The sequence below is a fragment of the Electrona antarctica genome, assembly GCF_951216825.1.
Source record: "Electrona antarctica genome assembly, chromosome: 6".
In the NCBI taxonomy this organism is placed as follows: domain Eukaryota; kingdom Metazoa; phylum Chordata; class Actinopteri; order Myctophiformes; family Myctophidae; genus Electrona; species Electrona antarctica.
This window is the reverse complement of record NC_136811.1, coordinates 33268341-33283475: the sequence shown is the minus strand read 5'-3', so window position 1 is coordinate 33283475 and position 15135 is coordinate 33268341. Positions and strand designations below refer to the sequence as shown.

At 44.7% G+C, this 15135-nt stretch overlaps 1 protein-coding gene across 13 annotated transcripts in view; it reads right to left on the bottom strand.

Annotated features, from left to right (window-relative positions):
* The window catches only part of mef2d (myocyte enhancer factor 2d), a 78980-nt gene that overhangs the window by 20163 nt on the left and 43682 nt on the right, over positions 1-15135 (bottom strand). For 5 of the 13 annotated variants that reach the window (XM_079504439.1, XM_079504434.1, XM_079504442.1 and 2 more), the window contains exons 4-7: positions 9690-9824; positions 9318-9455; positions 3805-4018; positions 1238-1288 (exon numbers count right to left, since the gene is read on the bottom strand). In XM_079504439.1, coding sequence (XP_079360565.1) covers positions 1238-1288; positions 3805-4018; positions 9318-9455; positions 9690-9824 — 538 coding nt within the window. The remainder of the gene's footprint in view (positions 1-1237; positions 1289-3804; positions 4019-9317; positions 9456-9689; positions 9825-15135) is intronic. The other 8 variants (XM_079504444.1, XM_079504437.1, XM_079504446.1 and 5 more) reach the window with 2 other exon arrangements.

Genomic DNA, 15135 nt, shown 5'->3' with positions numbered 1-15135 from the left:
AAAGAAACATATTGATACTTAAGCACTGATTAAGTATCAATATGTTTCTAGTCAATATATCTTTGTAGTAATATGCTGATTAATACTCAGCATATTACTACAAAGATATATTGACTACTTTCATACCAATCCCTACCACAAAAACAACCAATGTTATTTGTATAAGAAGGCCTCTGACAATATTACTGTAACTTCTGTGGCCTTCCTAACGGTATCTACACTGGCTGAGGGTGTTTCAGAGAAGAGCTCTGGTTGGTGTCAAAGTCACCTTTGAGGAGAGCCTTGTGCCAAGACAAGGGGACAGTTGGAGGAGGGGAAGGGGGTGAGAGAGAGACAGGAGGGGTGGGGGGAAGTGGTGCTACATTACTCTACAGAGAAGACATGGAGGAACAGCTGAAAAGGAGAGGGGGCTAGAAAAGGAGAAAGAGAGAGAGAGAGAGAGAGAGAGAGAGAGAGAGAGAGAGAGAGAGAGAGAGAGAGAGAGAGAGAGAGAGAGAGAGAGAGAGAAAGAGAGAGAGAGAGAGAGAGAGAGAGAGAGAGTGAGTGAGTGAGTGAGTGAGTGTGAGAGAGAGAGAGAGAGAGAGAGAGAGAGAGAGAGAGAGAGAGAGAGAGAGAGCAGTTAAGAGGAGATATAAACCGAGATAGCTTAGGGGGCATGGTGGTCGAGGTGAGACAGAGTATGTATGATTTCACTATTTTTCAGTCCTTCCTTTTGACAATCAAGGATCAGGATCTCACTCTTTGCCCCAAACCCCCACCCCCCCAACTACCAACTCAACCACTCTTTGGACTGTTTACAAGCAGACTGTCCTGTGACCCTCAGCTGTCGCTGGCCAACAGGTGTGTGTGTGTGTGTGTGTGTGTGTGTGTGTGTGTGTGTGTGTGTGTGTGTGTGTGTGTGTGTGTGTGTGTGTGTGTGTGTGTGTGTGTGTGTGTGTGTGTGTGTGTGTGTGTGTGTGTGTGTGTGTGTGTGTGTGTGTGAGTGTGTCAGCGGGTTCTTTCTGTGCCCATATATGTATATGCATGTGACAGCCTGTTGCCACACACGAGGCATTCTGCCTCCTACCAAACAGAATACGTCCATTGAGGTAGACTCCAAGTGGCAGTTAAAAGCGTGGAGGGCCCAAACTAGCCTGCAGAACATCTTTATTCAATGACTAAATGGACCATGTGCTGCTGTATGCATTGAATCCTAACAATGAACACAGCCAACCCAGCTAAAAAAGAGTTTACTCACCAACTGGACTTGGGCAACCATTTGAGTTTCCCATATCTCCTAACAGAGCACCTGAGAGAGGGCGAGAAAGACAGACAATATGGTGAAAAATTAAATCAACATTTTTCTTCTTTTATTTTGCCCTTAGTGATAATTGTGGTTACTTTATATCTCCTCCTTTACTGACCCCCGATGTACGTAAAGTAGTATTATTGCGACTGTAGGACGCATTTACTATGATATGAAAACCTGTATCTCCCGTCCGTCCGTCACCCATGCCTCCATATATGGTCACGCCTCATGACATCACGTCTCCATATATGGTCATGCCTCGTGACATTATGTGACATCATGAAGACCCTTAGATCTCCATATATGGTGCCTCGTGAGTCGCGAGTCGCGACACATCACACCACCATATATGGCCATCTCCGTATATGAAGATTACGACACTGACCTCATCTAACCCTGGATAACCATACATGGAGAAGACTGGATCATCACCTAGATCTGCATATATGGAGCTGGCCAGCAACTCTACATCTGACCTCAAACCTCAAACCCTTAGATCGCCATATATGGAGCTGACCTGTTCTAACATTCCATATGTTGATCCTTTCCCACTCGTCCTTCCTGTTCTGACATTCCATATATTGATCTGACCTCATCAAACCCTGTACACTCAGGACACGCTCCATATATGGCCAGTACAGAATTCATTCCATATGTTGATCTGACCCCCGATGCCAAAGTCCCAGCGCTCTCCCAGCAGTCTGCCGTCTGCCATAAACCAGGCGGATGCGTGCACGCGACCTCAGGGCGTCTTACTGGTATTATGGTCAACTAAGAACCTAGTGTTCCTGTTGGACATGTCATTATACATGAAAAGTTTAAAAACATTTTCAAAAATAGCAAAAACAGGCCTGGGCCATGGCTCAGCGGTCCAGGCACCTTGGCCGGTAGTCCAAGTCTGGCATTGTGTCATGACGCCTTGTGAGCTTGAAGATCGGCTATTTCGGCTGTGACCCCATCGCAAGATTAAGTATAAAATAGGGAGATTATAAGTGTAAATCACCTCAGTGATTTCACATTTTTCAAATGCTGCATGTTAAATGTTATAAATCATTTATATTATAAACCCACTCCCACAATGATCACATCTGAAATGTATTTGTTTGTTTGTTTGTTGGGTCAGCCGCGGAACAGCATCTCTGCATCTGATAGGAATTCAATGTTTTGCACAAGGACACTTTTACAGGGCAGATAATCGTGGTGATTGGGGAATGGTTAAAAACTTAACCTAAACATGGAAAATGTCCCCGTTGTTTACCAGAGGTAGTAAAGAAAAAGGAAACCTTTTGATTTGGAGGATGGTGTGTTATGACAAATACTGTAATGCGTTTGTTGTATGACCATGTGTTACATCACCTAATTCTAGCTTACAATGAGATTACGTTTGTCGGGACAAAGCTTGATAAGTAACCTTGTGTGAGACAAAAAAATGGGGCACAAATCCCTTTAGTCAGAGAGTTGATGATTGGTTTTCCATGCAGGAGGCAGCAGAAGCTTATAAAGGTGTGCTGCACATCAGGAAAATACATTATTTAGCTGTATACACATACACACTACTTTAGTATACCAGGAAGATGCCCTGCGCATCCGCATCCGCCTGGGTGACGGCAGACTGCTGGGTGAGCGCTGGCGCTTTGGCATGGGGGGTCAGATCAACATATGGAATGAATTCTGTACTGGCCATATATGGAGTGTGTTTTGAGTGTACAGGGTTTGATGAGGTCAGATCAACATATGGAATGTCAGAACAGTTCAGCCCAGGTAGAGCCGGGGTTGTTGAGAACTCTAGTTTTCGCCGGCTGCCGGGCGCAGCTGCGCTAATAACTTTGGGGCGGGCCCGTCTACAGTTTGAATGGACAGGTATCAGTCAAAAGGGAGACATCGAAGAAGGACGGGTGGGGAGGGATCAACATATGGAATGTCAGAACATGTCAGCTCCAAATATGGAGATCTAAGGGTTTGAGGTCCGATGTAGAGTTGCTGGCCGGAGTTGCAGATCTAGGTTATGATCCAGTCTTCTCCATGTATGGCTATCACGGGTTTGATGAGGTCAGTGTTGTGATCTTCATATATGGAGACGGCCATATATGGAGCGTGTCACAACGCGTGATGAACTGATGACCATATATGGAGGAGTGACCTGACTGACGGACGGACAGGTTTTGCAGATTTTCATAGTAATCTGCGACCTACAGTCGCAAAACAGAGCACGTCAACACAGCATAAACACACACGTCATCATAACTACATACATTAACATAAACAGAACACACACACAAAGGGGAAACCCAGTCTTTACCATGTCACTAATTTCACAGGTTCTAGATTTGCACTACAGCTCTGTTTCAAACCTCATTTGGGCTCTGCTTGGTTCTTGGAACCCAGAACTCAGAGCTCGTACTTTCAAATATCATCTTTTAACGAAAACAGCTCGTCTACGAGGCTATTCTGTTATCCCTGGTTATACTTCTTATTGGAAAAGAGCCATCATAAGAAAAAAGGCTTGCTGTTCTCACCTGCGCTGGCCGGCCTCTGCGGTAACCCTGGCGACACACTGTTCCTCTGCAGTGTGGGTTGCTGGGGCGATAGGAGGCGAGGATCTGTGAGGGTGGAGGTGAGAAAGGAGGTGGTGGTGACCAGGGCACCGCCGGGGTTGTTGCTGAACTGGAGGTTATGATTGGACACTGGCACCGTGACTGGCATGGAAAAGGTGGGCTGTGGGACGGCAGACTGGCAGAGAGGAGACAGGAAGACGGCGGGACTTAGATCTAGTGACACTCCCACATCAATTGCCATGTGTTGGACGTCGACTCGACCAACAGCCATGGAAACAAATTAAGATGTTCACCCAGGCAAGCTTGCTCAGCAAATAACACATTGACAGTCACTGATTGAAAAGTGTCACTCCAAAATGACATATCCAAAATGTGGAAATTATGCTAGTATGGTATAAGTGATAGCACAAAATTAACTTGCTTATTTGTTGAAGGATGATGGTAAATGTAAGCCCTTGGTTGACAAAATCAAGATTCTTTCATTGATTGACCGGAGTCTTTTCCCCAACAGGGATACTGTATGACTTTTTGGAGCACAACCTTTCAAATACATTCTTACACACAAGCTCACAGCAACACCATCTCACACAGTTTATATCTGTATACCGTATACATTGTGTATACACAAACACGCAATTGTTGCCTTGTTTAGTATTAGCATGCAAAGTGACTTGTTGGCGAGTTCAAAAGGCTATGGTGGCTTCACATCCCATGCCAGGTTAAAACCCAATCACAGCAGCAGTGCAACAGGGCTGGTTATTGCATTTGGTTACTGATTACATTTCTCACTGTGTATTTTATGTTACAGCGTCAGCTACGGTACATCCACCCCTACCTACCCCGTACCAAAAAAGAGGAAATTAAATCTCACGCAGTAAAATCCTCAATGATAACTTTGAGAGCGTAAATATTGACCCAAATGGACAAATGGCTCTTACGGAGGATTTTTCTTGGCAGATCTTGATTTACTTGTGCGCATAAACAAGATGTTACCTTCAAACTATAGAAGGTTTGCCCAGTGAAACGGAACCCCAACATCAAATGCAACCCCTACTGCAACTATTTATCCAACTCTAGAGAATTGCCCAAAGGTCGAATGAAAGTTTTCTCAAAATGTGATTACTTCTCACAGGTTCTGAATCAATGCCTCTAGCAGCTGACTGCACATCCCAGGGTAGTGGGATGTGCGGAAGAGGAAAGGACCCCGGGGTTGTCCGGTGTTCTGCCCGCCTCTGACCCATTTCACCCTGTTCCGGTTCAGGCAGAAAGAAGGACTTCTATATATAGAATGTGGGCCAGTACCACTCTGTACTGCGCCGTACTGTACTGCCTAGAACCCAGTTTAAATGAGACGAAGACAGACTATTCTGCCCTTGATTGTTTCCTCCTTCCTACTGTGTTATAACGTTTTTTTTCTTTTAGGGGGGGGGGGTGAGGGACAAAGGGAGGGGAAAGGGAGAAACTAAGCGGAATAGAAAGGAGTGACATTATGCTTTGTACTGTATCCTTCTTCTTTTGTCATTATCATGTCGTTGCTGTCTGTAAAAGGGAGATGTATATGGACAGACATAACTTTGTTTTCTCTTTTTTTGGGCCGGAGAAAATAAACAGGAGAGAGGTAGAAAGAAAGAAAGAAAGAAAGAAAGAAAGAAAGAAAGAAAGAAAGAAAGAAAGAAAGAAAGAAAACATATATTTGGTTATTGTGTCTATTTGGTTCCATTTCTATATTCTCAGAGTTAAATTAATACTGAGGATTTTTATTGCGTAGTGACCTGGGCAGGTGAATAGAATAGGTTAAAGCACTGCACCACTGCACACTGGCCAAGCAGAAAATAGGGGCAGAGAATGGGTGGATAAATGGATGGATGATCATGATGGAGGGAGGGAGGGAGGGTGCGTGTTAGTGCAGGGTGGACAGAGATGTTTTAATGTGGACCATACAGCACTAGGACAGCACTATGTTGACAGGATTCGGGGGAAATGAACAGCCCATTATGTTCACAATTGAGGTACTAATCTTAAAAGGACACTTTGACTGGGAGTGCAGAAATCAAACGGAAAGGTCACAGGGACCTTTCCGTTAACTGATCGTCTCGTCTCAAGTCATTGGGCAACCATGCCATCTTAGCCATTTATCCTCAAAATCATGATGTTTTTAAGCATATTTTTTTATTTTGTCCACCTTTCTGCTCTGCTTGTACCATTAGCATTGAACATTGTTGTTTCTAACACATTGGTTGCACACGGACTGGTCGTGATTCACTCAAAGTGCATTTAACAAAGATGCTCCCGACAGCAGATGCAAGGTTAATTGCGTGCTGACAGTCAAATTAACACAGAGGACGAGAACCTTAAGGAGAAGGTAAATAATTGACTAGGAGCTGTTCCTGTATTGAGGAGCAGAACAAAAAGAGGGGAGACAATGCTAACCTATTTTCCCTTGGTGGAGTTCTTTCTACATGGGCGTGTTTCCTAGATGCGAGGGTATATCAGAATGAATTAAACTCATGGCCTAGTTTCCCTCCTCTCCCTCTTGTCCTGAAAACCTTTGAAAGTTTTTCATTTTTTTCCATTTCAACTTTAGGAATGTCTCATCATATTCTGCTAGGATCTGAATGTAGAGGCAAAAAAACTAAACAAAAAACCTCAGGGTGATATTTGCAGGTCCTTGATATTTGATTATCAAATTAGACTTTATATTGAGCACTAATCTAACTTGTGGTTTTGTTGTTAAACAGAAATCTTACATTTGTAGAAAGTTGTTTCCCTCCCCATTTCCCCTATAGAAATGAAAAAATAAGCTTAGTATATTATCGTCATAGATATACTGTATTTCTGGTATTTTATACTATGACATTTAAGAGGTCTCAAGGGTCTCCAGGGGATGACATAGTCCCAAAAATAATAAAGTTGGAATTCAAGTAAGAAAAGTAAAACAATTTTGCTATCTAAAATAATGCAGACAGCCTCAACTGACCATCATTGTCTTCCATTATAAAATTAAAGTTCTAAAAAGAAAAAGAAAAAAGAATGAAAGTAAGGGTGCACAAGACATTCGGTACTGATCTGTCTAGCGGGTTGCAAGATTAGCCGCTGTCATACAGACAGACATATACAGACCCTCTTCAAGACAGTACCACACCGTAAAAAGAACCAAGTAACGAGTTTCACATCCTACTCTTGTTCCCTTCGGAAACAGGAATAGAAATGTCTGTCTGTCTGTCTGTCTGTCTGTCTGTCTGTCTGTCTGTCTGTCTGTCTGTCTGTCTGTCTGTCTGTCTGTCTGTCTGTCTGTCTGTCTGTCTGTCTGTCTGTCTGTCTGTGTATCTCTCTCTCTCTCTCTGTCTACCTCAAGAGATATTTGAGTACAAGTGGGATTAAGCTTGTATATCCCAGCCCCTAGCTGTCATGCTGGGGATTATGATGCTGAGTGAAAGAGAGGCGGCATGGGCATGGGGGTGGGTAGGGGGTGTTGCTAGTGTTCTATGAAAGGTGTGCCAGGCAAAGGCTGTCGGGGGGACGGCACAGCTAACCACTGGCAGAGATAAACTACCTTCCAATTGACTAGCGATAGGGGCCGCAGGTCTCCAGGGGTGGCAGATTGAATTCTATTCTCCTTCTGCTGTGCCTTTCTTCTCATAAATGCTTTTAAGAGCTATTTCAGCTCACCACACAAGCAGCACAGAGGACTGATAAAGCCTAGGTCAAACACAGGATAAGCAGTATCCACTGAAGTGATTGAATTTAGATGCAAGTGGGCTCCTCAGAGCGCAGGTCTCCACCAGGCCGGGTTGCCTACCTAGGGCCTGTAAAATTTGTGAGGCAGCAGTCATAGCCAATTGGAATGAAATCTGAACTCATACATCTTGATCACATGACCCCAGAGATAATGTGTACCGATTTGTGCGAGTTAGGAGTAGTAGCAAAAATAATTTAGACCGTACGACCTACGGTTCAAGAGTTATTGGCCAAAAAGTGAAGGACCCTGTTATAGTGCCACAATTCGAAAGATGACGGAGTGGGGCGAAATCATTAGCTCTGGCCTTCAGCCGTATGAACTTACATTCACCCATTCACACACACACACCAAAGGCAACCCACGAAAGGTACCAACGTGCTCGTCCGGAGCATTTTTTTTTAAATTTATTAAATTATTATTATTATTATTATTATTATATTAAAGCCATTCCACACTAAACCGGCTGCAGCCAGTAGCTACGGCTATTTGGGGTATTTGATATGGTAAGGTTGGGGAACCCCTGACATATAGGTTACATGTAGTGGGCTCAGCAGGATGGCATTCTGTGCCAACTGACCCCAACACAGGAGCAGAGAAACAGGAAGTATGGTTGTAAATTGATGCAACTCATTAAAGTGACATTAATGGCATGGTTGAGCACCGATGAAAAAATGAATCGCAGAGTTATTGGCACAGGAGAGGAGAAGTAAAAGGAGCTTGGCCTCATGCCAGCCAGAAGACAGACCTGGATAATATCAGAAATACAGTACACCGATTGTGGAGAGCAGCACTGACACTTGGGAGTAGAATGCCCTCCCTAATGGCACAATTAATAAATGGCTAGCTTGCAAATGCACATTCTTTTCCATTTCCTAGATAATGTCAGGAATACGTAAAGCACAATCTTGGATGTTAATCAAACTCTCCGTGTGTAAAAATGGACATGTGAGGTGTTAAAAGCGTTTACTTTATTGGCGTATATGCTATCAAAAGCACATTGATGTCCAGCCAGCAGTTTGCATTTGATTGTTTCTCCATTGTAAGGACTTTAAACACCCCGGGCATGACGAAAAAACAATATTAGAATCGCCGGCAAGTCTCATTCAGATTGATGCCTTTATTTGCCATGAAAAATGTATCTTGTTCCGAAAAAAGATTTTGTCACCGGTGTGTAAGGATCTTTACTAATTATGGCTGTTTTAACCAAATGTATTCCTCATTTCGGATCTCCATTGTGACCTGCTGACAGTATCACAATGCTGAATTTGAATAAGAACGACCTAATAAGTAACCGCCCTCCTACAGTAACTTTCACAGCTCTCTGCCACGCCGCGCTGCCCTTGGGCGAGACACATGTGATGGAACAGGGTGGATGGGTGAGGGCTGAGGGTGAGAGATGAAGCGAGGGAGGTGAGGGTGAGCAGTGGTGAAGGCAGGTGCTCTGTGAGTAGTCAGTGCCACCATCAGCAATCACTAATGCCTGATTCATACTAGGTTGCGCGCTGTGTCGAGCACTGAAAATCGCAGATCTACAAGCTCACTAGTCACTACCCATCGAGATGCGTTGTGAGCTTATAGATCTGCAATTTCCGCTGCACCGGCGTGCAACTAAAAATGAATCAGACTCAAACCCATGGCGGGCCAGCACGTGCCATGGCCAGGTTGTCTGTTCAACAGCAAAGTATCAAAACGGGGGATGGGGATGGGTAGGGGTTACACAGTGGACAGTACTCACTGACAGCCTATAGTTGTGCATCATTTTATCAAACTCCTCGTCAATTTTTTTGTATTTCTCCTCAGTGCGGGGGGTGAGGGAGAAGGGCTCCTCTGGGTCTGGGCTCTCAGAGTCCCGGTGCTCTTTCTTGTTCAGAGCCTTCGTTCCCCAAAGACAGAGGACAAGGGGGGGATAAAGAGAGAGAGAGTGAGAGAGAGAGAGGGAAAGAGAGAGATAGAGAGAAAGATGGAAGAGAGAGAGAGAGAGAGAGAGAGAGAGAGAGAGAGAGAGAGAGAGAGAGAGAGAGAGAGGAGGGGCGATAGGGGGGAGAGAAAGATAGAGAGAAGAGAAAGGATGGGTTAGATAAAAGTGATAAAGTGTGGTGGTACTCACGCCATAGCGTTTGAAGAGGATGTCCAGGTCATCATTCTTGCGATACTTGTCGTCGTTAAGCGGGCTTTGGTCAATGGAGTCATCGCAGTCCGGCTCGGGGCTGTTGCAGCCGTTAAAGCCTTTCTTTCGCAACGTCTAAAGTGGTTAGGAAGGGTAGAGGAAGGGAAAGACGCAGTGTTTACATTTAATTTTCAAATGATTCTATATGGAAAGCTTCTTCTTTGTCAGGCACCTTTTGGGGAAATGTGTGTAACATGGTCATTTCTCAAACACCTTTTGTGACACATGATGACCATTTTCAACTCTTTGCAGCAAATTGCTAATACCACCACTAGTCACCGAATGAGAACTGAAGAAGTTGCCCCTAATGGTGAGACACTAACTGCCCCCAATAACAGTTTTTAGCAGCTCATTCAAGCAAGACAAGGAAAGGCCGAAGGGATACAAAACATGAACTCTCAATCCTGTATCGATCTGTGAGTTCACTCTCGATAACATCTACAACCAAACATCAAAGCATGTTCTTCCCACAGAATCTGCTCCGGTTGCACAGCAGGCACTCTCAGGAAGTAGACTATTAAAAGGGTGAAGTAACCTATTGATTCCAATTCCAGCCAGGAAAAGTATTTTCTTTTGGGGTTTTTTATGTCCGAGAAAAGAATGAAGTCTGGGAAAGTGCATTTCGCTGTGATACATGGATTCATCACATCTCGCCACACATCAACTAATCAACGGTGCTGGTAATTGGTGTGAAGCTTCACGCGAGGAGAGTGGTTGAGCGAAGAATAAAGGGTAAAGGGTGAGACAGAGGCGGATGGAGGTGTTAGCACCTCAGCTAACAGCAGTCAGGTTTTTTCAGCTTTAGCACTCTCTTTCATCCCTGAGTTACGGTATGCGTGTACAGGTGTCGGGTACCGACAACAGCTCTACAAGCTCACAACGCTGAGAGCTTGTACATTTTCGGTTTGCGACACCGGCATTCAACCAAGGATACACCAGCCTTCAAGCACAACAGGGAGGCTCTTATTTTGAGCGGATTCTGGCAAACAAGATTTAGCCGTTAAGTAGCTTTGCTTGGTGGGCTCTTGACCACACAGCCAACCAGACAGATCCTTCCAGCAAAATGGATCTTAAAGTTGAGCTGGGAAGTCTTCTGTGGTCCATGTACTGTATTCACCTCAGACCCAGTAAGCAAGGGTTATATGTAGGTCCATACATATAACCCTATATGGTTTCAAGTTTTGGATGTATGGTAGCCTAATACTTGAGTGTCACCTCATTTGTCCATGAAGTAAAGTGCTATTGCCTTGACATCTATCACTAAGAACAAATATGGAATGTGAAGGAACAAAGCCTGCTGAATATTACATTCAATACATTGAACCCCATATTTCCTTTTTTATAAATTACCATTTGCGTGCATGGTAGTGCTATAATGAATGGAGGTCGGATTAAAGGATAAGTACATGTTCAAGGCCACATGCTATGGACCATCACTGCTAAGTGGGGATGACTCAACCACATGCAATTGTACCTGCAGATGTGGAAGATGTACACTGTACAATACCTGGGGGATATGTACAGTACCTGCAAAACTACCTTGACGAAGCTAAAGACTTCATGTTTTGGTAACTACTTAGGTAGTGGTATATAACTATTCTCCAAATCCATGGCTTGGTTTATTAACAAACTTAGAACATAAAGAACATTAATACAAAATTAATGAAGATAGATTAACTTCTCGATAGGTTAACTAAGATTAAATTAACAATTAACACTTGCTTACTGTTTCTTCCACAGAGCGCTTAAGAAACGTGTCCATAGACATAGAGATGCTGATGTTATATCATGTTACCTGTATGTCCCAATTTAAAACATATATGATGGCTTTGGTTAGATGGCGATATACTGTATGCCTCACCTGATTGATTGATTGATTTATTAACAGTATGCAGAATAGGTACATTTCAAACGAAAGCACAACTCAATACAAAAACTGTGGACCTGCTGTCCACTGTGGACCTGCCCTCGTCTCTTGCCTGCTGCCTCAGAGTGGCACGCACGCACGCACGCACGGACGCACGCACGCACGCACGCACGCACGCACGCACGCACGCACGCGCACACACACACACACACACACACACACACACACACACACACACACACACAGGTGCTGCTTTACAATGGTTAGCTCGGCTGTGTCCTACTTCCTTAGATGCATTGTGTGCATTGTCAGGACCACGTGAATTGGTTAGCAGACCCCTAGACACAACAATATGCACACATTTTGTTGTACAAACTGTTACTAGGGCTCATGAATGTCAAATTCGGTTTTATAATGGTTATACCTATAATGATAGGACAATATCATTTTGAGATTGGGGTTAAAGAGTGCATTTTTAAAACGATATCACTCCTTGATATTAAACTCATTATATACAGTATGTGAAGCTGTTATTATGATGGTGTCAAAGTAACACAGATGTGTAACAACATGGTGACAGTCACTAAATGTGTCCATCCATACTAATACAATTTAGTGCATGGATCTGTAGGATCCAAATACAATGGGTTGGAGTTGCGTCAGTTCTTCAGCTCCCATATTGTTAGTTCTTGATCGAATTATTGTTTGTCTGTCGGCCTATTTTGACATGAAAAAGAAAAGAACAACGTTCAATTTGATGACAAAGTGTGACAAAGGGGTGTGTGCTGGAGGAGACGTGATCGAGGCATGGCCGTACGCCACAGATTGTCGTGGCACAAAAACCAACAACTGCCTGCCCTGCATACAAAATTGTCCCGACAATCAAAGACCTCTGCAGGGCTATTCACTTCTCTGTGCACGCGCACACGCACAAATACATTTTGACAACCTTCTTTCTCATACTCTTTCTCCCTTTCTCTCATTCTATCACAAACACGCACATATACTCTCTCTCTCTCTCACACACACACACACACACACACACACACACACACACACACACACACACACACACACACACACACACACACACACACACACACACACACACACACACACACACACACACACACACACACACACACACACACACACACACACACACACACACACACACACACACACACACACACACACAGGCTCTCCGTCCGCTGATCAGCCTGTCTCTTGGTCTGCTCCATCTGTCCACCTGTCCCTCCTCTCCTCTTCCCTGCTGGTAGCAGTGCGCCGGCCGCTCTATTGTGTTGCCAGGGTAAGATTCCCCTGCAGAGCGCCATGCAGGCCTGTGACTGGCTGGGCTGCTGACAGGCCCGCCCCTCCCCCTCTGGCTCGCTTCACCCTATCTCCCGCTCTCAGCCTCTCTCTCTCTCCCACTCTCCACTCTCTTTACACCACTCTCTCTCTCTCTCTCTCTCTCTCTCTCTCTATATATATATACTGTATATACTGTATATATGTCCCTCCCTCGTTCTCAACCTCTCTCGTTGTCTCATGTCTCTCAATCTAATCTCTCGTTCTCTCGTTCTCAAGTGTGGCCTTCTCCACATCTTTACCCTTATCTTATCTTTCACAAATATTGGCAGAGTTTCCAACTCGTTCTCACCTTCTGGCATTTTGCCCGCTTTTGCTATTTTACCCCCTTCTTCTGTGTAATTTGCTCATACGCGCCTATTCTCTCTTTGCTCATAGATCATCAACTTCCTCCTCCCCCTCCTCTCCTGTCATTTTATCGTCTTTCCCATCACACTCTCTCTCTCTCTCTCTGTCTCCCTCTCACTGTCCTCTTTTGCCCTGCTCTCTCTTGACCTATTCCCAGAGCTTTCCCATCCTATTTTCTTTCCTCTTGAGTCCCCTCCCCATTTCCTTTCCCACTCTCTCTTTTTCTCATTCTGTCCATTCTGTCCATCACTCATTCTCTGCAACGAGGTGTACAGTACATGTGTACAGTATGTGTGTCTCAGTCTGTGTCTGTGTGTGTGTGTGTGTGTGTGTGTGTGTGTGTGTGTGTGTGTGTGTGTGTGTGTGTGTGTGTGTGTGTGTGTGTGTGCGCGCGCACACATTCTCACACATTACGTTATGTGCACAGCTTTGGATGGAGGACACATATTTGCAGTGCAGTAGCAAGACCCTACCAAGGCCTGTACTCGTTTGCACGGTGGGGGCAAGACGTAACATCATGTCATGTCCCATTTGCGGATAGTGGCATTCAGGACCTTCGGAAGCCCCCCGGGCGTTCCTGCAGGAGAGCGCCTGACCACCATTGTCTTGTCTCTGCAGCGAAGCCCTGCGCCACGCGACAGCCACGGCTGCTACAGAGCATGCAGCAGAGATGGGGGACGACTCAGCCGCTGAGGCCCGTATGCCCCCGTGTGCGTTGTATAATGGAGCGGGCCGTTAACGCGTCTATCGCTGCCCTACAATGGCTGGGGGCTGACGCGGAGCTGGGGGCTGACGTGGAGAGGCTGCAGAGGGAGGGCAAGTCAACTTGGCTTTCGTCTGTAGCTTCGTATGGAACAATGTCACCTGGGGCGGTGCGGTCTGGATGCGAGCATGAGCGAATAGACGATTACAGGGATCGGATCGGTGTGGGGGGGGGGGGGGGACTGGGAAATAGTAATTCCATTACAAATGAATTGGAATTTGTGTTTATTAAATCAAAAGAAAACACTGCTATCCTGGGAAAACATTTTGAGTCATATCCCTGCCACATACCTCATGGTCTCATCTAATGGAATGTGGGGCCTAGAAGGGCCTCTGTCTGTCCCTCATCCTCCATTCTCATTCATGTTGTATACACACTGCACAGACAGATCATTCATGTCTGAGAGTGTACAAAAAAAGCTACATTATCTAAAATGTTAATTTAACACTGACAGGTTTTATCGTGTAGATGTGTGGATGTTAAGGGGTGACCTACACAAACAGTCACATGTCCTGCTGAAGTTCCCTTGAACAAAACCCCTTAACTCCTACCTGCTGCTCACACACACACACACGTCACACGTCACACGTCACACGTTGATGCACTGGTAGGAAAACATCTTGTGTTAATCTACCTACACGAGACTGTCTGCAGTGCGGAATTATTTAAAAGTCTCTGAAAGTGACAAATTTGGCTGTTCTGCTTCTGTCATTCAAGGAGGGAGCAAGACACAGTCGTTTAATACCAGACTTAATAAGCCGCCTGAAGATCCGACAACCCAAAATATACAGCAGCATTCCTCTGCACATCCATGGTGCAGAGGTGTGCGGCGTTATATTTTGGAGAGAATGATCACAAAAGCGTATTGTAATCTGGGATACAGCACATTGATTACTTTTTTATTTTTTATAAATCAGTTTAGTACAAAGCAGTATTTTGTTTTTGTTTTTGCAGCACAAACTTTCAATATCACGCTCGCCTAAATTTAAACTCTTCCTGTGGCACTACAACTGCCAAGTGATTGAAGTGAATACGGA